Source organism: Camelus bactrianus, chromosome 2, assembly GCF_048773025.1.
Source record: "Camelus bactrianus isolate YW-2024 breed Bactrian camel chromosome 2, ASM4877302v1, whole genome shotgun sequence".
NCBI lineage: Eukaryota > Metazoa > Chordata > Mammalia > Artiodactyla > Camelidae > Camelus > Camelus bactrianus.
Genome location: NC_133540.1, coordinates 51,914,293 through 51,935,381, shown reverse-complemented (window position 1 = coordinate 51,935,381; position 21,089 = coordinate 51,914,293). Strand labels below are relative to the sequence as shown.

At 39.2% G+C, this 21,089-nt stretch overlaps 1 protein-coding gene across 4 annotated transcripts in view; it reads right to left on the bottom strand.

Annotated features, from left to right (window-relative positions):
• Positions 1-21,089, bottom strand: part of PDE5A (phosphodiesterase 5A) — a 127,780-nt gene that overhangs the window by 7,968 nt on the left and 98,723 nt on the right. For all 4 annotated transcript variants that reach the window (XM_045514983.2, XM_010952599.3, XM_010952604.3 and 1 more), the window contains exons 14-19: positions 20,161-20,255; positions 11,645-11,732; positions 8,660-8,760; positions 6,759-6,836; positions 4,838-4,901; positions 295-369 (exon numbers count right to left, since the gene is read on the bottom strand). In XM_045514983.2, coding sequence (XP_045370939.1) covers positions 295-369; positions 4,838-4,901; positions 6,759-6,836; positions 8,660-8,760; positions 11,645-11,732; positions 20,161-20,255 — 501 coding nt within the window. The remainder of the gene's footprint in view (positions 1-294; positions 370-4,837; positions 4,902-6,758; positions 6,837-8,659; positions 8,761-11,644; positions 11,733-20,160; positions 20,256-21,089) is intronic.

Below are 21,089 nucleotides of genomic sequence, written 5' to 3'. Positions count from 1 at the left end.
TACATCTATTTCATGTACCCATTATAAATGATACATAAGAAGGCATCTGTTAGAAAGACATTTAAATGGGAAAAGCAAATTACAAAAGTAGGTATGACATGATGCCTCAGAGTCCTTTTTTGTTCTCTGTTATTTGCTTGTTTTCTACAACAAACATGTATAATTCTTCCAGTAAGAAAAAAGGTTTTAAAAATGATGAGAAACTGCTTTCCTAAGATCTCACAGAAACATGAAAAGAAGTCTACAGTAGAAAATACATATGAGTAATACCTGCCAACAAGGTCTCATACTTACAGTGGGCTCTATGTTGAGTTCTTTTCTCTCTCTGTCTCCTTGGTCAAAAAATTCAGTCGCAACAAGTTCTGCTATCTGAAATCAATAACAGACTAAGTTTTGGTACTTAAAAGCATATCACCCTGTAAAACAGAGACTTTGAATGAGGATAATAAAATCTATCAAATCTGTAGCTTTCAACCACATCAGTAAAATTAGAATAAAACAGTAATAAGTAACAAATTATATTTCATTTGTTTTAGTGTGTACCTAATCACAAAGGCTAGAGCTGGTAATCTGTAACTACATAGAAAAAAGCAACATGTGATTTCAACTTGAGCAGTTAGTGGGGAAAGCACCGCGTACCCCTGTGTATGCATAATCAACGAGATACTTGTCAAGCGCCTGTTATAGCAGGTGCTTTGAAAAACACAGTATCAAATGGGTCCACATACTGAGACTAACTGATACGTCTTTTAAGTTTGTTTTAATCTACCAGTTCCCCCTCTTCTAATTTTGGTTGTTGTTGAGTAACTGAGTGGTTTATCCTGCAGTTTCCCACTGGATTTTGCTGATGGCTTTCCCGTGATGAAATTTAATGTCTCTCTGGACCCTGTTATTTCCATACACCAGTAAAGAGAGCTAGACACTTGATTAGATTGAGATTTGAAGTTTTTTTGGCCATGACTATTTCCTAGGCAACGCTGTGTACTTCTATCAAGGCTACAGAATGCGTGGTTGCCCCTCTCGGCCCCTTCATGATCTTTGCCTAGATTCATTCATTGAGGGGCTGCAAAAAGGTGATGGGCAATGCAAAGCAAACATTCCTTCTTCCTTTGTAGCTGAAATACAATAAAATTCCCCACATCAATTATTTAGTTACCCTAAAGTTCAATTTGTATAAATAAAATAGGAGAAATACTTGATTTTCTCCACTTTAATTACCATTAAAAAAACTTGGTTCTCAAGCATCCACAAAAGATAACTCTGGAAGGTTGTGCTTTATTATTTTTATTATTATCTTGAACTCTTGGATTTAAACATACTTAATGCATTTAAATCCTTACTGATGCTCACTGTTCCATTTTGGCCAGTTGAGAAAGCTTAAAGGTGGCTTCTTTGTTCTCCCGACACAGCTTTATCAGTCTTTGATAGTCTTTCTGCTGTAACACGATGTTCTAGGCTCATCTTGTACATATCCTGATTTGGAACTGCAATCAGCCATTTCTTCATGTAGGCCTCCTTCCTTTAACCAAGGTATTTAGAAACCTCAGTCTGGGCACTAGTTTCATTTCTTACTACCAGGGTGATCGTCATTTTTAAGCCCTTTCAATGGACGGAGCTAAGACACAACGTAAGTTCATACAGTATTTCCTATTCAAATTCAGCACTGCAGGATTTCCACAAACCCTTATCCACCATTTTTTTTTTTTTTTTTACTCTAGCGAGTCTTTATCTTTCCACTCACACTGAAAAAATCCTACTTCTCAACAATACCAATGTAGTTTCTCCTTTGCTGTTATCCCACATCACCCACAACGGTGGCTGGATATCTACGTAAAATTACCACTAATATGATTACTGAAGGACAGTTTTAAGGCTTTTTTTTTTGGTAGTTCTTTTTGTTCTTGGTGTCCATCCCACTAGCGTTACATGGTCAAATTACTATTTTAATGTCACTTGGACAAAACCAGTCCCTCTTAGTGTGGTTTTGCAACCAAAATCAGGTTTGTTTCATTTCATTTTCAAGATTTAGTGATTTTTTTAAAAAAAAATTCAAATTTTGTAATTATGAAAACAATTTACATAGTTCCTAAATAATGTCTACAAAACAAGTACATGCAAGCAACTCCAGCTTATATGTCTCTGTTCCCTCAATCTTATTCCCTTCTTCCCTGCGGAAAATCATTAACTCTTCTGTAGTAATTCCTTATGTTTTTTTTTTTTTAAAAAAAGGAAATATGTACATATACTTTACCCCCTTCTCAGATAAATGGTGGCATACCATACCCATTTTTCTCTGCCTTTTTTTTACTTAAAAATGTATCTTTATATACTCCATAGTAGTATACAGATAGTGCTCATTTCTTTTTACTGTTGCAAAGAATTCATCATGTAAATGTACTACAATTTATTCAATCAGTACCCTATTAATGAACATTTGGGTTATTTCCAGTCTTTGCTATTACAACCAGCACTAAAATGAATAACCTTTTGTAAATGTCTTTTTTATATTCTTGCCAGTATATTTTTCGGATGAGATTCCTGGAAGTAATGGTAAATGAATAGGTGTATTCATATACTTCCAAAGGGCTAAAGTATTTTGTATTCCTTATTTTCTCACAACTTCCCAACAGATTATGATGTAAAACGTTTGGATGTTTGCCAGTTGGACAGTTGAGAAATAGTATCTCAGTGCTTTTTTTAAAAAAATGAAGTCGAATTACGTACTGGGAATTTCACAGACTACAGATATACACGTCAGTGTATTGACAAATGCATATAACTATGTAACATGCACCCACCCAAAAAAACAGAATATTTCTGTCACCCAAGAAGGTGCCCTCAAGCCCCTTGCCAGTGATTCCCTGCACCACCCTTCCTCCCTCCCCACCCAACTACTGTTCTAATTTCTTCAACTGTCAATTAGTTTTGCCTACTCTAGAATGCCACATAAATGACATCACAGTAAGTATCCCTTTGTGTCTAGCTTCTTTGCTCAGTATAGTGTTGATGAGACCCATCCATGTAGCTACCTGTTATCAGTGGTCAGTTTCTTTTTACTGTTGAGCAGTGTTCCTCTGTGTGAAGGAACAGTACTACATACAATATGTTAACCATTCTCCTGCTGAAAGAAGTCTGGATAACTTCTAATTTCCAACTATTAGGAAAAAACTGTTAAGAGAGCCTGTACAAGTTCTTTTGTGTCCGTGTAGTTTTAATTTGCATCTTTATGACTGAGGTTCTGAGAACCTTTTCAAATGAGTAGGAGTCATTTATTTGCATTTCTTTTTCTATCAACTTTTTCAAATCTTTGGCCCATTTTTCAGTAGGGTTGTTGGCTTTTTTTTCTCTATTTTTTAGAAGTTCCTTAATATTAGGGATATTAACTACCTATCAGATAAAAATTGCATGTATTTTTACCAGTTCCTCATTGTCTTTCTTTGCTATAGTGTCTTTGCCGAGCAAGAAGTTTTATTTTTTCATTTTCATGTAACCAAATTTGTCAATCTTTTATTATTTCTGCATGTTGAGCCACGGTTAGGAAAGTTTTCTCACTCCTTGGCTGTAAAAGAATCCACAAATGTTTTTATTGAGTACTTGTTTGGCTTAATTTTCTACACTGAACTCTATGCCCCATTTGGAATTTAGGTATGCAGAATAGATCCAATTTTGTCTTTTGCCATCTGGCTATGAAGATGGGAAAATCATCCTAACATTATTTAGTAAGTAGTCTGTCTTTCCCCCAGTTATTTGAAATGCTATCTTTATTATATATTCAATGTTCTGTGCAATTCTCAATGCTCTATTCTGTTCCACTAGTCTGACACCAATACCAAACTGTTTAAATTATAGAGGCTTAACAGTGTTGCTTTTTATGTCTGGACCCCAACTTCATTGTTGTACATTTTCAGGGTTTACTTCTAAAGAAAGAAAAGGGTAATTGAAAAGACAAATTCTTCCCTTTTCCATCTTCTTTCCTGTTTGGAAATGGGCATATAGTCCTGTTTATTATGGAGCAGGAAGGTCTGTAAAGAACACATTTCTCGAGTGTTAATGGCTTACAAGCTTCGGCACACAAAGAGCACATTTCTGATCTGGTTTTCTCAGCATGTGTGTTTCATGAGATGAGCCTGTCACTGCTGGGCTCTGTGACTATGCAGCTCAGAGCCACGACCAACAGCAACTGTCAGTAATCTCAGGTAGTACCTTTAGTATTCAAAATGCAGTCTTGAAAACCAAAAACACAATATACACATCATTGCACGCGTACCCATCCCTTTTTTAAGCCTAGGACCTTTATTGCCTCTGCAAAATGTTATGGCAGTTACTTATTTAGAGAGAGGATGTATTTCTAGCCTCCTGGCCCACAGGCCCTGATCAGATCCTTCCTGACATCCTTTATTAACATGTCCTCTAGTTACAAGCCCCAGAAATGTTTGTGTTCTACTTGTTAATGCCATTTAGAGTTGAGGTATAGCCTAGTAGGCTATCTATAAGAAAAATAAGTGCTTCTTCTAATTTTTAAGGTTACTAAAGGCATGTGTTTAAAAAAAGTCCTCAAGTGAGCCAGAAGTAGTATTACTGGAATGAAACTTTATCAACAGCTAGGTTTTTGCAATTTTAATATAGATGATCTTTCTTAACGTATCTTAAAAATATTAAGTGCTATTGATTCTTCTAAAAAAAAAAAACCTGTTTACGTCCAATTATCTGTTTTTAATACTACCTAAAATTTAGGAAAAAAAAGTTCCACAAATACATCAAAAGCTACATTTAAGAGTAAAGATTTTTCTTATTTTGACTTTTTAATTGTGACTTCTGTCGTCACCAAGCAACATACCCGCTGTTGAATAGGCCAGGGTTTGGTAATTGCAGAAAGGTCACAAGCTGTCATCAGCATCGCTCTGTTAAGGGAAAAAGAAGGGCAACAATCCTGTTTACTTTTATGTGAATGAAGCCCTCAGTAGGTAGTTACTAATAAAAAGTCAAATTAAAACCCTCTAAACTGCAGGAATGGCAGTTTATAAAGACTAAAGAAACAATTTATATAGAAGCAGGACTGATACAGTGATACCACAATGTCACCGTTTTGGTTACCCAGTGAACTACTGGAATTTGCCCTCAAACTGCCTCATTTAGTTCGACTGGCAGGAGAAGAGAAAATATTAATCTCTGGGCAAAAACTTGCCTGCTAATATATATTTGTTTACCTTGGTCTTCCATTCTCAGTGACAGTGCAGTGAAAACACACTGATTACTAATAATTAACCATTAAAGGATAATATCAGATAGCCTGCTCATGAAGGTCCTGTGAGAGCAAGAACCTAATTCACTTGACACATGTAGTGACTCCTGTGTGAAAAGCCTCTGAATTATTAAACAGTATCTGCTGGAGAAAAAGAGGGAAGTGAAAGGATAGTGCTCTGTACTCCCTCTCTCATCAGAGGAGCTGTAAACCAAGCTGGACTTGAGTCTGTGACCAGATACTCTAGAACTCAGTAGTGTGACTATTGTGGAAAATGGTCCTGTGTTTAGTGCAGTGTTTTCCCATGTCAGATCCAAATACCTGCCATCTAATCCTTTTAATCTGAAGTAAGAGGCAAAAAGGCCAACACTGTCATTTAGAAACACTCAAGGTTAAGGACCATATCATTGGTCCCTCTAGGGAGACCCAACTTGAAAGTACATTCTCACTACCCATCCAAGGCCGCAAAGAAAATGGTTTTCTGCTGCTATTCTATCTCTTACACCAACTCTTTCACAAGTAATGAGTGCCCAGAGATATTTAAAAATCACTGTTTGGACCCATTTTTATGAAGGGTTTCAATAACACTTGCCAATACAAACTGTCTCCCCCAAAGAAGACTATGTATGCACATATATGAGCTTAACTTCAGTCTGGAAAGTGAAGAGTGGAAGCGGCGAAGCTGAGCACCACACGTACTGGGCGCTTCTCTGCAAGAGGTCAGAGTTAGGGTGAAGCAGTGAAAACTGTAGCACAGACTTGGAATTGAGGTCAGACTCCTTTTTTGAGAAAAACTGTCCACAAATCACAGTAGCATGTCTAAGCACTGTTCTGAAAAACATGTTAAGACTCAAGTGAAGCATGACTATGCAGAACAGACAGCTGGGCATTTGTATATTGTTTCCTTGTAATTTGCATCTTCTCATGTTAAGTACTATCAGTCTATTTAAAGAAATGTTGACTACACAGTTGTAATAGAGCACCATCCTTAGTATTGCTATGTCTGTCTTTTTCTGTATTGTTAACCCTTTGTTCTTTTTGATTGATCCAGTTCTTGCCATGACAGAGGCAGTGACAGCAGTTAATAGAGGATGGTCCCCATAGCTGCTGGGGAGGGATGGGGTACAGGTGAGAAAAAGCAGAAACCTTGAAGTTCTGACAGTGCTACTCGGCCATCACACAAAACAAGTAAACACATCACAGCTGCCTTCTCGCTCACACGGTCTTTGGGAGGCTGTTTTCAGGTCTTCCATTCCAAAGAATTGGGAACATGAACAGGGGAACCTTGTAGCCTTGTGCTGATAACTCTCCACATCTTAAAGGTCCTTTCAGGACAAAAGAGTGATTTATTCACTTGAATTTGCAAATGCATTTCTTTTCAAGTAAATACTCATATTCAGCCCTTTGTACAATATTCTTGAGAATTCTGACAGCCTCTGAGATCATCACATTGTAAGAAATAATTGCAATTAAAGTATTTAGGTAACAAAGCTTTAAGAATAATTATCCTACTTACAAAAACAACTCCTTTTGATGAGGATCTTCCAAATTGAATTGATTTTTTCTTATAAGTTCAAAAAATTCTCCTCTCCTCCTTGAAAATAAAGAACATATTTGGTAGATACGACGCATCCCCCAAGCTCTTTTATCCCTTTAGTCTACAAAGACTCATGGAGTAAAATTTGGGGGGGGATCTCTAGTGGATTTTTTCTCATCTTAGAATCCAATATAAAAATCATTTAAAAATTTTAATACCTCACTTTTCTCTCTTCTACCATATTCTTTGGTTGAAACATTAAATTTCACCTCGTCTTTAACTACACATCACAAATGATGGTAGTTTCAATTCTTGAACACAATTTTAAGAAAAGGAAGCAAGATGAGTTAAATATTTGTTGCCGAGAATAATTTAAGGAATTTTGTGTATGGAATAGTAAGGTCTGCATGGTTTCAGTTTAACTTCACAGCTCTCATTCACATTGTGGGGCACAGGGAAGTGTTCATCATGGTCACTCTGCATCAGGATGAGGCTGTGAAGTGCTTCTGAGCAAAGACAGACGAGTCAAGTGTAAACTGATATCCATTCAGTGTATAGTGGATACCTCCGTGTGCCCAACATTATTAAGCATCTTGAGAAATTATAAGACATAAGTTCTTTTCAGTTTGTTTGTTTGTTTGTGGGGGTAGTAACTAGGTTTATTTATTTTATTTCATAGTGGAGGCACTGGGGATGGAACCCAGGACCTCGTGTATGCTAAGCAGACACTCTGCCACTGGGCTATCCCCTCCCCACCCACCTTTTCACAGTGTTTCAAATCTAGTCAAAGACACAAGACAAACATGAGAGAAACTTACATAACAAAACTGACTCTGCGATTGAATACCAAAAATGAAAACAGGTTTCAGAAGGGCTCAGAGGAGAGACCTATGTGGCCTGAATAGGCTGAGAAATCTTTGTGATTACAGGTATTTTTTAAATTCTTTGTAATTTGATAACCTTTATTCTGTAATTATTTTGAATAATCTGAAATTTACTATAGATACATTTTTACCCTAATTAACTTTAAAGTACTCTAAAAATCCAATGAAACAGACTCTTTTAGATGCAGTTACTTTTGGGTGTACAATAGTGGATATCTGGCATGTGTTTCTGTGTGTCTGTTCTATTTGTTTTTACTTCTCAGAAGAGTGGCTAAAACCATAATGTGGATCCTTGTCCAGAGGGAGAGAGGCCTGCATTCCAGGGAAATCCCGTAAATGTGACAGCCTGACTCCCCTGACCCCCACACATGCAGCAAAGATCTCCATCGCTACGTGGGAAACGAATGTTCGCCCCAAAGCAGCAAAGTCTGTCCTCGTTTTTAGAAAGACAGTTTAATTATGCAAATACATATATATTACTAATACCACTCTGATGCATACTTTAATTTCTGAATCATTAACTTCATTAATTAAAGTTCTGAATTAATACTCCTCCTCTGCCAAAATCCAATAAAAGAAACAAGATTTACTTGTCTGGCACCCGGCTCCTTTTCCTGCCCACATAGGCTTGGATGACAGTATAAAGGAATTGTGAAATGGTCAGAAATTGGGGGAGTGAAGGAAAGGAGGAAAAGCAAATGGCCTATATAATCTTTGGATTGGCCAACCAACTTGGAATGACCTTGAGATGGTTATTTGCTTTGCACATAGCTTCAGAGACAGAGCAGTGGATAAACATCAGAAATAACTCTATTCTGTAATTTCCAGTGTTAAGTAAGGCGAAGGAGTAGACTTTTCTGGCCATAGTCTGATAAACAGCTTTGCCAGGACATTTGTCCTTATAACTTAAGAATATCCCAGTGCAGATTTTTAAAGTTGGAAACAATGCAAACACATCCAGGACTTATTTATCTCAAGATATTTCTTAAAACTTACTTAATGTATAGTGCTAGGTCTGTAGCTAAAATAGCTTGCTTGATTATTTTCAGCGTGGTCTTATATTCTTCAATTGAGAGGCCGCCAAGAATCTGATTGCCCTTTACAAAAAAAGGAGAACCATCATTAGCACTCCACCCAGAGAAGAACAAAATCTGAAAATTTTCTCTTAAATACATGCCTAATATTCTGAACTGATGATGGAGGACACCTGCTTATATAAAGTAAATACCATGAAATAACATTTGCTCTCTATGCTCCCACCCCACGGCCTTATCATATAAGAAAAAACAGCTTTATAAGAATTCATCAGCCTAAGTACATGTGTTATCCCGTCTCTTCTACTCCTTAGGCCTTAGTCCAGGCCTAAAATCTAAGAACTATGTACCTCCATCCTTTGGGCAGGTTAACTGCTATTATCTGACAGCATGTGAAACTTCGAAAACTCAAAAAGTGTATTATAGTAGTTGTGAAGAACAGAGTGATGAAATGTTTAAAATATTGATTTTTTAAAAGAGTAATTTCTCTATGGCTTTTGTAATACATCCAATAAGACTTTTGGTGCATTTTTGTATAATTTTCACTTACTATAGAAAACTTTGTATTCCTTAGGAACATGCCAATAGACAGGTAGAGGGCATGAGCCAATGGTGTGCCTTCGGGTGCAAGGGTTGAAGCATCTATGAGGAGTATTTAAAAGGCAGCTAATCCATGTGCAAATTATCTAAAGTGTTTGCTATGTAACCATTTTTTATTTCTTACCTGTAATTTAAATTACAGTGGCTCTCTAATCTTGAACTAAGTAAAGCACACCTCGAGTACTCAGAATATACTAAAAAACGACATCCGTAAATTGATTCAGATGTACTTCCTAAAGCTCAGGGCTGAGAAAAAAGCCCGGAGGCTTAGAAATGGGATCTGGAGGCAAAGGATTTGTTCTGAAGAAAGGAAACTGCTTCAGTGTGCTGCGCTGGGGCCAAAACACTGGTTAGCACGGATTACTAGACACTGAAATTGTGGCACGTGTCTAATTAATGAATCTGTGATTATACCAGAAACATTATTTTAAAATGTGAAATCACTTTAGGTTCTGCGCGAAACAGAAGACTATTCAAAAATACCTTCCAATACTTTTATTTTTAAGATAAAACTGTTTCAAGTGGAAAAGTGGAAATGTCTTTTGGTATTACATTTTTATTTTCCAAAAGCACAGACTGTAAACTCTTGTGTACTGGTGCTTAAAAGACAGAATATATAGATGGGTCTTATAATGTGAGGCCAGTCATATATATATACCATGATTCCTTATATGTAAAATAATAACATATTACATAACAGGTTATCTAATAACAGAGGTAGCTATGATAGGCATACTGTTAAATATCCTTTTTGAAAAATTTAGCATATTGTCTTTCTTTAAAACTAAATAGGATATTAAAATGAAAGTTTGAGCCAAAGCACAAAGAGAACAAAAATTCCAAGGAAGGTACAGATGTTTCTGCTATAACTCGACATACACATTCTTGAAAAGTCTCAGTTCGGAAAAAGTACACACTAAAAATAACATGCTTTATGGGAAAACCAGTGTTGGGGGAGACTACTCAAAACCCATGCAACTCGATAGCCGGAGCACAGACCAAATCAAGGACTGGTACGTGTGGAGGTAACTTGAACAGGCCAGGCTGGCAAGTCTGGGGGCTGCCTCTGAGGATGTTAAGAAGCACAGAAAAACTGAGTGGAAACACTGGTTTGTGGAGGCCCGGAGACAACGCAGATGGACTTAGGACACTGAGACCGTGGGGCTGCTATTATGGTGGACTCTGCAGGAAGAGACGGGACTAAAGCAGTCCAAGGGAGCACGCCTCAGGGGCAAGTGCCCATTTTCGTGTTCTTAAAACAGAACGGAGAGGGCTGCACGTGCAGGAGCCAGGCAGAGGGCTTTTTCCTTCGTCGCTGAAGGTCAAAATTCAACTCCCATAATTCTGGGGTGAGGAAGGGCTCAGAAGAAACATAGGCAGGGACAAAAGAAGCCAACCAGGGCGATGAGAGAAAGTTAAATGTTAAATCAAGTCCAGAATCAGGACTATTACACAGGACTTGACATTTTCATTTCTAAATTGAGAACTGTGTGCTATATTTTGGGACCTAAAGTAACTAGATGATTTTTACTTATAAAAGAGTGACCAGAAAGGTCAAGGGCCTCCTGAGTTTTCTTCTAGGACTCAGGAAGAACTAGCCCCACTGGGCAAGTGTAAAGAAATGGAGATAAAATTGCTTTAATTCTATACCATGCACTGTGCTTGTTCAATGTAGGAGTTGCAACTTTCAGATTTTTCTTATTATAAAAGTAATACATGCAGACAATGGATAATGTGAATAATGAACAAATCAAAATCAGAAAACAAACAAGTATTAATAATTTAACTAAACAAACCAGCCATTGTGAATATTTTGGGGTATATCATTTTAATCTTATTTTCATTAACATAAGTAGGTCTAGCATAGTATATCATATGCTTTCTTACATTGATAAATATTCATGTAGCTAAACTGCTGAATAGCTTTATTCCCTCATTAAAATGTTTATTAGTGGTCAGAAGTTTCAATAAAAAGAGTTGAAAAGATACTGCCTTGTGAAAGCAAACCTTTGAGAGCAGTATAAACCATTTCATTTGACAAAAACAAACAAACAAACAATTAACTGAAAGCCATAAAATGCCAGTTTTGTTTGTTTCTAATTTGGAATAACCAAATAGAGGTGAGTAACCAATTTTCCCTTATCAGGCAACGTTTATAGACAGTTTTGGTTTCTAGAGGAGTGAGGCTGTGAAGATCTCAGATGTTTTGGCTTTGCCTTTCTTACCCAAAAAGGAATAAAGCATGCTCAAGAATTTATGATGCTGGGAATAAATCCAAAACTTAAAAATAAAACTGAATTTATAAAGCTCTCTTTTAAAATTCCACAAGCAGAAATGAGGTACTTACAGGACTATTAAGTATCATCAGGCACTGGTCAAAATGATGGTGCTCCATGATTGAATGGCAGTAGAGCTGAGCCAGTGGGTGTTCACTTCTGAAAAGTAGTTTGTTGAGTAAAGAAAAAAAGGTAAAAAAAAAAAAAAAAAAAGATCAATTTCCCCAGGACATCAGTTTATCAATTTCTTCTTTTTGCTGGTTAAGTGAAAAGGAGGATACTTCACAAAACTAATCCAGCTAACAATTTTCTCTCCTTCTGTGAAGAAGAGTGAGGTGATCTCTGGGAAACACATACAGAGAGGCAAGCGGTTCTCAAATACCAATGTAACTATTGCCAGTTCAAAGCATGAACAATTTCATTGGTTTTAATACTCATTAAACCAGTAGAAGGAATAAGGACAAAGGACTACTTTACAAATTAAAAACAAATCTCTGAAATTGCTGTACCAATAATACTTTTCAATTTCAAAACTGCAGTTAATTTAAAATCTGAAACAAATTTCTATGCAAGCCTTCCCTCTGAAATAAGGCTGAAGGTCAGCGCACTTATGTCTGTGTGTCTGTAACGAAGAACAGAGTTTACTGAGATGGAATTAGCTGAGGTGTCAGTGAAGAGAGAGACAAGGAAAAGGGGGCTGGTTGGCACACAACGCCCTCTGAAGGAAGGAAAAAGACAGCTGAGTCAGAAAAGGTTCCCCGTGTGGGATCCAGGTTATTTCCATGCAGGACATCCTGGTAGCTCTCTAAATGGAACAGGGGGAAAACAGTCGAGACCTTTTGGCTGAGTGAAGCCAGAGGGAGGAATCTTACAGTCAGTTCACGGCATGTAATAGACATTCACAAATCAAGTTCTAAACGACATGTAGTGTCCTCCACCTCGTATTTCCTATGACCCTTCTTCACATGTGAAGAGAAAGCACAGTTTCTTCTTCAAAAGAAACAGAAAAGGTTATAGTTCCTGAAAGTCTGTTTCTTGGATTCATGGGACAGGGGTCTATGAACTGTAAAGCACAATACAACCATTGGGTCACACAGCTGGTCTGTTATTTCTTTCTGCTACCACATGAACCATTATTTTACTCTGCACTTCATTTGCTGAAGACAGAGAAGCTACCCAAGACTGAAGTAACACAGCAAAGAAATAAGTATAGCGAGAGAAACTTGAGGGAAAACAAAAACAGGGAAATGAAAACAAAGGTAAGAGAACAGGTAATCTCATCTACTGCTGTTTAGTCCACCACTGACATTGCTGGTCCCCGAAACTGCCATGTTTTGCTGCTGTTGTAACTTTTCCCAAATTAACTCCTGCCTGCGTGTCATCTCCGCTGTTTCCATATTTAGTGAGTTGTTCCGTGGGTCAGATGCTGTGCTTATCACTGGACAATGGGAAGACAATGGATGGAGTAAAATGAGCAGATTTGTAAGAAAAGATAAATTTGCTGGAATCAAGACTGTAGATGCATGGAGACAGCTGGGATTCAGTTAGGAGACTAGTGGGAAACTGTTCTAGTAACCGAGGTAAGAGCCTGGAATAGAGTGGTAGAATCCTAAAGAAAGAGAAGCAGAGTTATCTGAGAGCCATTTAGGAGGTAGATTTTTTTGTAATTTGATTCAAATATTTATTGAGCAGCCACGGGGATACAAAGGTGATTAAAACATGGTCAAAGAGGTGAGGCAAATGCACACGTGCTATAGAGGAGAGCATAAGGTTCAGTGAATCACAGCAGTCAGAAGACTTTGCTTTAGGAGATCAAGAGATTGCCTGCAGCCTGGAAGGAGGTGTGGGTGGGAGGCACATCAGGAAAGGGGACTGAGATAAAATAGAAGACTTCAGTCTGGACTATTGACGGTACTCAGTCTGGACTGTATTTGTCTCTCCTTTCCCTCTCTCCCCATCTCCAGGCTTAATTTACCAGTCATGCCCAGATGTGTTCACTGCACTTTTTCTCTGTAGGAGTTGGCAGTGAATCCTGAGGTTGGGAGCTAGTGGGGAGGAGGGAGATGAAGGGGAAAGTCAGGAGATTAAGTTTCTGCCTTGTCATTTATTGACAAAAATGGGGAGAAGATGATTAGGAATGGGGGATGAAGATGGCCGGTGGGGTGTGGGCTCTATTGATGTCAAGGTGCCTGAGGTATCCCTAAGAGGGTCTCAATGTCTGCACTCAGGTCTGGGCTGGAGAAATGGATTTGGATCACATCAGCATGCTTGGTAATCCAAGCCATGGGAGTAGATGAGGGTGCAGGAGATGGCCTGGAATAACAGAGGGCCTGGCGTCCACAGAATCCACGATCTCCCTAAAGTCAACTTCAACATAACAATTGCAGCTTTCCTCATTCCCTTCACTGAGAAAAGGAAGTGCTTCCAGAGTACCTTGTTATTTTCCTTTATATAAGGAATTCAAAGACACAGTACTAGCTTCGTAACAGTTTTATGCTGTCAGGTGTTAAGTGTTTTTAAGTCTATTACCCTGTTAGACTGTAAACTTCTACAGTCTGTTAGATTTGCTTTCCCTGATGAAAACAATTACTATTAACTGAGAGCCTGTATATAACAGGTACTGTACTAAGTGGTTTATACTTAATTTTTACAATAATCCCACATAGAACACTTCAGCTCACTGCATCAAAGCCCTCGGTCCCACCTCACAGTCCAGCCACTGGTGCGGTGGCTGGCTTCACGCGTGCTGTAGCAGACTGCACGAGGGGCCCCTCACAAGGTTACCCTGCCCTGGCCCTCAGGGAACACCTCTCACTTCTGCCCTCCCAGCTGGTGCCCACAGGAGCTCTCTCTACACTCATGCTAGTCCAGCCTGCAGTGGGAAGAGTTAAGGCCTATGGGGTCACCTTTGACTGGTGTGGGTTTGGAAGCCTGTGGATAGCTGCCCCTCCCTGTTCTGTCTCTGTCGGTTGGGGAACAGTTCTGGGTCTCATTTCATAAGATGTCTCAGAAGCACCTGGCGGGATTGAACACCAGCTGCCTGGATGGGTGACAGCTGGATACCCCATCCTTTTCCTGCTTTCCCTGCTCTGCTCCCCACTCTCAGGCCTCCCTTTCTGCTCCCTGGGACCGTGTGCACAAGTAAGCTAGATGCCTGCATGCCAGCTTTGGTCTCAGGCTGTGCCTCCAGAGTGACTCAGGCTGAGACCTCTCTAAAACTGGCATTTTAGCATTTGTTCTTTAGATGACTAGAAGTTCAGAGAGATTATCTCACTTGTTCACGGCCAATATAAATGGCAGAGCCGGGATTCAAGTACATCCTCTTGAACATACACTGGCTTGTGACCCATGGCACTCTGCACACAGTATCCACTCACTGACCTAGTTAGAAGCCGGGCTAGAAATGCGATTAGGCGGATGTAACACAAACACATTTAAAACTTCAAATGCACGTTACATTTTTAGAGAATGCAGAAAGGACTGTTTCACATTAGAGAAAATTCTTGGCTTGTGAGATAGATGAATGCAAATTATGTGTTTTCCTTTCCTTACATTCTAAAAATATGGACTTACGAATCAATGAAAGGGTGACAGATGCCCCAAATTTCCTGTTTACAAAGATGTTCATGGAAACCAGTGTATTCTATATCCTGTTATTTTTTTACTCTTTCAAATACAAGGCTAAGTTGCCTCTTTATTTGAGGTCATGTCAGAAGGACCCATTAAACCACTCCAGCTGCACTTTTATTCCCACGCTGATGTCACTAAGCATTAACGGACTTGCATGCCCTCCCTGCATCTCCTCTTGTCCTGCAGTTGTTGGTTCATCTCTGAGAGCAGCACCAGGATGCTGGTGCAGAAATCAGATCAATGTTCCAGAAACATGGAGCTTTAGAAGTCAACAGAAAATGAAAGTTCTGTGAGAAAACCAAGTCCTGCCACCCCAGCACGGTATCCCTTTCCACTGAATCGAACAACTGTCCTTGAAATTTGGCTTCTCATCCATACATGTTGCTCTGGGTTCAAATCTCTTAACTATTCCTTGTAGCCCTTGTCAACCCATTGGATTCTTAACTTGACAATTTCTCTCCAAATCATCACTACTGTCTTCCATCAGTCTGTGATCACATTCATAGATACTCAAGTGGACGGTTCTTTAACCTTGTGACTCCAGTTGTTTGACCTCCTTGACTCTGGCTGATTGTTTTTTTCCCACTCCCTCTCTGTTTCACAGCTCTGAGGTGCCGCTAGGCATAGTCTCTTTGCTACTCCTCAATCCACCCATGGGACCGAGCAAGATCTTGAACTTTTATCTGTCCTTAATAGTGTCCTCCTGTGACAGAAGCTAAAACCTGTAGAGCATGTAATCTGTGCCAGGTACTGCTCCAAGCACTTTGCACCTATTTATACTTCTTAATCCTTGTAAGAAGCCCTGTGAGACCAGTGCTGTCATTATTCTACTATACAGAGAAGGCAACAAAGGGAGGGAGGTGAAATGACTTGCCCAAGGTCACATGGTGAGAGGAGGAGGCAGGCACTGGACTAGCGTTGGCTCCATAACCATCACAGCTCCGTGTGCTGGTCTAAGGACTCACTGAGCTCATATATGTGTATAGTCTTTCTCTTCATTCTGCAAATAGTATAAAAGTCCACAAGGAATGGGCTGTTGCTTGTGTGTCTCCAGTGCTTTGGGGAGACAGGACTGAGCCTCCTGGAATGTGAGAGGAATTTCTCAAAAAGCTAGCAGTAACTCCTGTGCCAAGTTCAATGGCCCAATTCAAATCGTGGGCATATCCTCAGATGTGTGGTAGGGCTTGGGCTCCAGCTCTCGTGGAGGAATAGGGGTGGAAATTGTTTTGAGATGACAACAGCAAAAGAAGACCCAGCACTATATATATATATCTCACACATAAAGTGCTAGAAGGAATTCCAAAATGATAAGGGCTGTGCTAAGTGTTTGGTTCTATTATTATTATTACTATTAGTATTAGCTATGGACATTAGGACTAACTGAACTTGCACTTTACTCATGCTCAGATCTCTGGTCTCGCAAGCCCTCCCACCTTATCAGGGATGACCTCATTCCTGGCTAAAACAGACTCTACCCAGTTTGCAGTTTACAAATTGTGACTCCTGTGCCGTCTCCACTGCCCCTGGAAGTCTCTCAGAGCCGCTGACCCTGTATTACCACCGCGCCCATTCACAACTCCAGCTCACTCCTTTTCCTCTATTACAGAGCAGAGAGGACCATGGTGCAGAATGAGCTCTTTCAGGACAAAAATACATGATCTGATTGTGGTTACCAGGAAATTCTTTTATTCTGGTTTTGCTGAATCTCTAATCTATTTTGGGAAAAACAAACAAACCATATCCATTTGGTCATTTTACCTCTTCCAGCCACCATCCTCTTCATTATTTTCTCCTCACTGCCAAAACTCCTCTCCCCTCCACCTTCCCTCCCAAAGGACACACACATGGATACACCCTTCCCAGGCCTTTCATCGTTACCAATGGCACCATCACTATTCCAGTTTCTTGGACTGGGAGTCATGACTTTCCTGCTTCCTTCATACATGTAACTAGCCATTCAATATTAAATTTAAAAACTCTCTCCTTCGGTCTCTTCCTCCCTCTGGCCAATAAGTGATGTTCACATGCACCTAGCTTGCTGTAACAGCTTTCTAGCTGAACTCTGTGGTTCTATTTATCATCCATGTACCCTGTACCTTCCTTTCATCCTTTTCTTCCTACACAATGTCTTTATCACCCACTGCAGTGGCTCCCTGTCCTTTCACTATACCAAGTGTAAAATGCACTGCTTAGTCTTAGAGCACCCCCACCCCCCGGAAGGGTCTTATAACTTCTGCTTGTTCATCCTCTTACTCTCCATTCCTAGTCAGTGGACCTTCTGACTAGTCAGGCTAACCATCATCACTGTCCTGTGAAAGCCTCATAGTGTTTCTGGTATATCTTCACGCTTTCTCCTCTCCAAATCCTACCCACTGCAAAGATCCAGTTCAAGCCTCACTTCTTCCATTAACAGTAAAGATGGATTACGCTGATCATGGCCAATCTCCTCTTCTATTGAACACTTACAGTCCATGTTATTAAACAACATAGTATTTATTAGATCCTTCCTTGTGTTAGTCACCACTGTTTCATGAGACTACCAAAACTCCTTGATAACAGGAACTACATTTTATACTTTTATAGCTCTATTTCCACCTAGCACAGTGCCAGGCCCCAGTAACTGCATATTATCCATCTGCCAAAAATGTAGGATAATTTCACTATATTTATATTTAGAAAACACCAAGCCTAAATCTAACCAAATAAATGCATCTACAACAGTCGTCTCATATTGACTGCAAGCCTAATGCAGGACATTTCTCTGCATAAGCAGGTATCTGTACTTTGGCCATTTTGTTCTTATTACTGCCTATTTTTTAAAGAATAATTGAGTATCTGTCTGAAGTCACTCTCTCCTTCACCCGCCCATGTGGGAGAAGGAAGCACAGGCAGTGAACTGTTCCCCCAGACATCTCACTGGCGTACTTGTTACTTCTTGTAAGGGCAGTCTTCCTAAGCCAGGAAGGAAGCAAAGCCTCAGATAATGAAGCAAAACACTGTTTCCTAAACAAGGAATATCTCACTTCATATTAATTTTCTGAAAAAAAGTTCAAGAAGAATGAATGACAGAAGTTCCGTTTCTAACTCTGCTACCACAACAAGGGCTATTTCTCTTTTTGATATGTTACTTCTATTTCTGTGCCTTCTTTGTTTTGGTTTTCTTTATAGAGTGTCTGAATATCTGATGAGGTCTGGACACGAACACCTTTTCAGAAGTTACATGGAAATGTTTCTGGTACTCTTAATCTCCCAAGAGCCCCCTGGTTAAGAAAACCCCACTTGAGGTGTCAGTCATTTATCACTAAGGAAAGAAAAAAGAAACATCCCTGGAAAATTCTCGGTTTCCTCTACTCAAACCACAGGGATGTAAGGAAAAAGAAACCCTTTAATTTTTTTTTTAAGTTATTATTCCTTGGTGGAGTCTGTTCTGTGGTGTGTGCGAAAGCAAGATTCCGCAGTCTGACTTTTTCCCAGGGCTTTTTTTTCTTTGAAGAGAAGATGACGTGTCTCCAGATGTTTTCCCAGGTAATTATTTTTAAGTAAACAAAGAGGGAAATAGCTGAGTGTTCTTTTCACTCTAAATAAAGCAGGGCAATATGGTGTCTTAGAGCAATCCATACAGTAACAATCCACATCCTAGTAACACTATGCCCAGCTGAGGGAGGGAGAGGAGGCAGCTCTGCGGCTCTGCGGCTCTGATCTGCAGGCCACGCTTGGCCCTGTGCTGTAAATCTTTTCACGTCCTCGTTCCCTGTCCTAACGACTCCTGTGTTGATAGGAGGCTCAGGACCACTATCACATGACAGAGCACAGGGGGCAAAGGCCATGTCACTCGTCAGTTCTCCAAAACGTTAGATTTTAAAGAGGAAACGGCCAGGCTCTGACAGGCAGGCAAGAGCCTGCTATCTCTTCCCATCAAAGGTCAGCAGAGGACATGGTTGTTACATTGCTGTAATTCTTTTCACATGAAGTTTTCTGTTTACTGTATTTAGATAAAGGGAATGTGATTAGAGAGCTTTCTGAACTTCCCTCAAGAGATCAGACATCTCGACTTTCCTAGAGAGAGCTATGTACTAGTGGAATCACTTGCATACTGAAAAAAAAAGCTCAGCAGTTAGCAGTTTCGCCATTAAAATGCAGGCCTTTCAACTAACTTGCTGCAGGAAAATAAAAATGTCACAGTGGCTCAAAGATCTGATGAAAAGTGGTATCACCTTTATTATCTCATTTGTCGCTGCAAATGGTACTTAAGCATGGTCCGCACAGGGGGCTGAAAAACTTGTCTGAACTAGCATCTGTGGCTAAGACTTATTTAACACTTAAATATTTATCAGGCATTCTAGCTGGTATGGATGTGTGTTATCTTCTAAAACGTACATCAACCCGATGAGGTAGGTGTGCTATTATCTTGACTTCACAAATCAGGAAGTTGAGGTTTAGAGAGATGAGCGCCCCTGCCCACAGGCACACAAGAACTTACCTGAATCCCAGTCTGACTGCAAGCTCTCCAGCACTGGGCTCCACTTCCTTCACTAAGACCAAAAGCCTCTTTCTAGTCAGCACTTACTAAACAAGTACCTAGGATCCAAGCTAAGCACCTTTCAAATATTATCTTTTATCCCAGGGTGAAATTCCACCCTTTCTGTACTAGTCATAATAGTTCTCCAATGAAGCTCTTAAGCTGGATGCACACAAACTAAAACAAACTCTTGGTAATTACCTAATAAAATAAGATTCTCAACATAAATATTTTTGAATTTCAGGCCAGAAATGTTACCAATACAATCCTGGACATGCATTATTTTTCCCATTTTCCTTAAATGAAACCAGAGTATGTTATGAACCCTGACCAACTGAAATTTTGAACCATCAAATTTTGCTGTGGGTTTTACTTTTAAAAAGACAGCCCTACAATTTAAAAGAAACATTTTCTTCTTTTGCTGGGCAAATGCCTTACCGCTGTATGTAAGAGTTATTCACACCACGGTGATCCAAATCGTGGCTTAAGGCAGCAATCAGCAGTGCAAGTATCTCCAGGTCAGTCAGCCTGTGCTGCACGACCAAAGACGTTGGAGGAAAGAAAGAGAAAGAACAATTTGGTAAAACGCATTATACTACCTCTTTTCACCAATTGTGTTTTTTTTTCTCAGTACTTTATATATGTTTGTTTATAGTCACAAAGGGCTCATGCTAGAATCCTGTTCTGCAGGGAATCAGCTGTACTTTGTCTTCAGAACAGAATTATTATTATCAACAGAAAAAGCTGAAATGCCTCAAACAATAATCTGTCCACCTATACTAAATATTTTAAATTCTTAATTATATACATGTATGTGGAGTGACTCAAATAAACTTCATTAATTTTTTTATTTACTAAAATGTAATTTTCTGCTCTTTGCAGTTTTGTTTTGTTTTTACTAATACAAATGCTTTCTAAGTTATCCTCTTTAATTTTATGACATTGACTGATGGTTGATCATTTCAAATAAACTTTAATTGTTTCCTCTCTGACTTTTAGTTCTCTGCAGATTCTGCTGCCTTCACTCTCTACTATCAGTTGCTGTATCCTTAAGGAGCATAGACAATGTGAATATTAGCAAAACAACAGAAAAAAGAGGATTAGAAATGAAAATTTGGCTTTAAAACATTGCACGATATATTCCACAGTCAAATATAGGTTATTTTTTAATACCTGCCATTTGAATTATCTATATTACTGTTCTTCATTAGTAAGAAAACACAAGTTGAAATTATTATCAGCTCTATTCTGCTGGAACTCTCAACACTCTATACAGTGTATCTTCAACATACACAAAAATCACCATTTTGTTATTCTTCACAAAAAGCAAGGATAGCCTTCAGTGGTCTGGTCCTTGTGAACTTCCC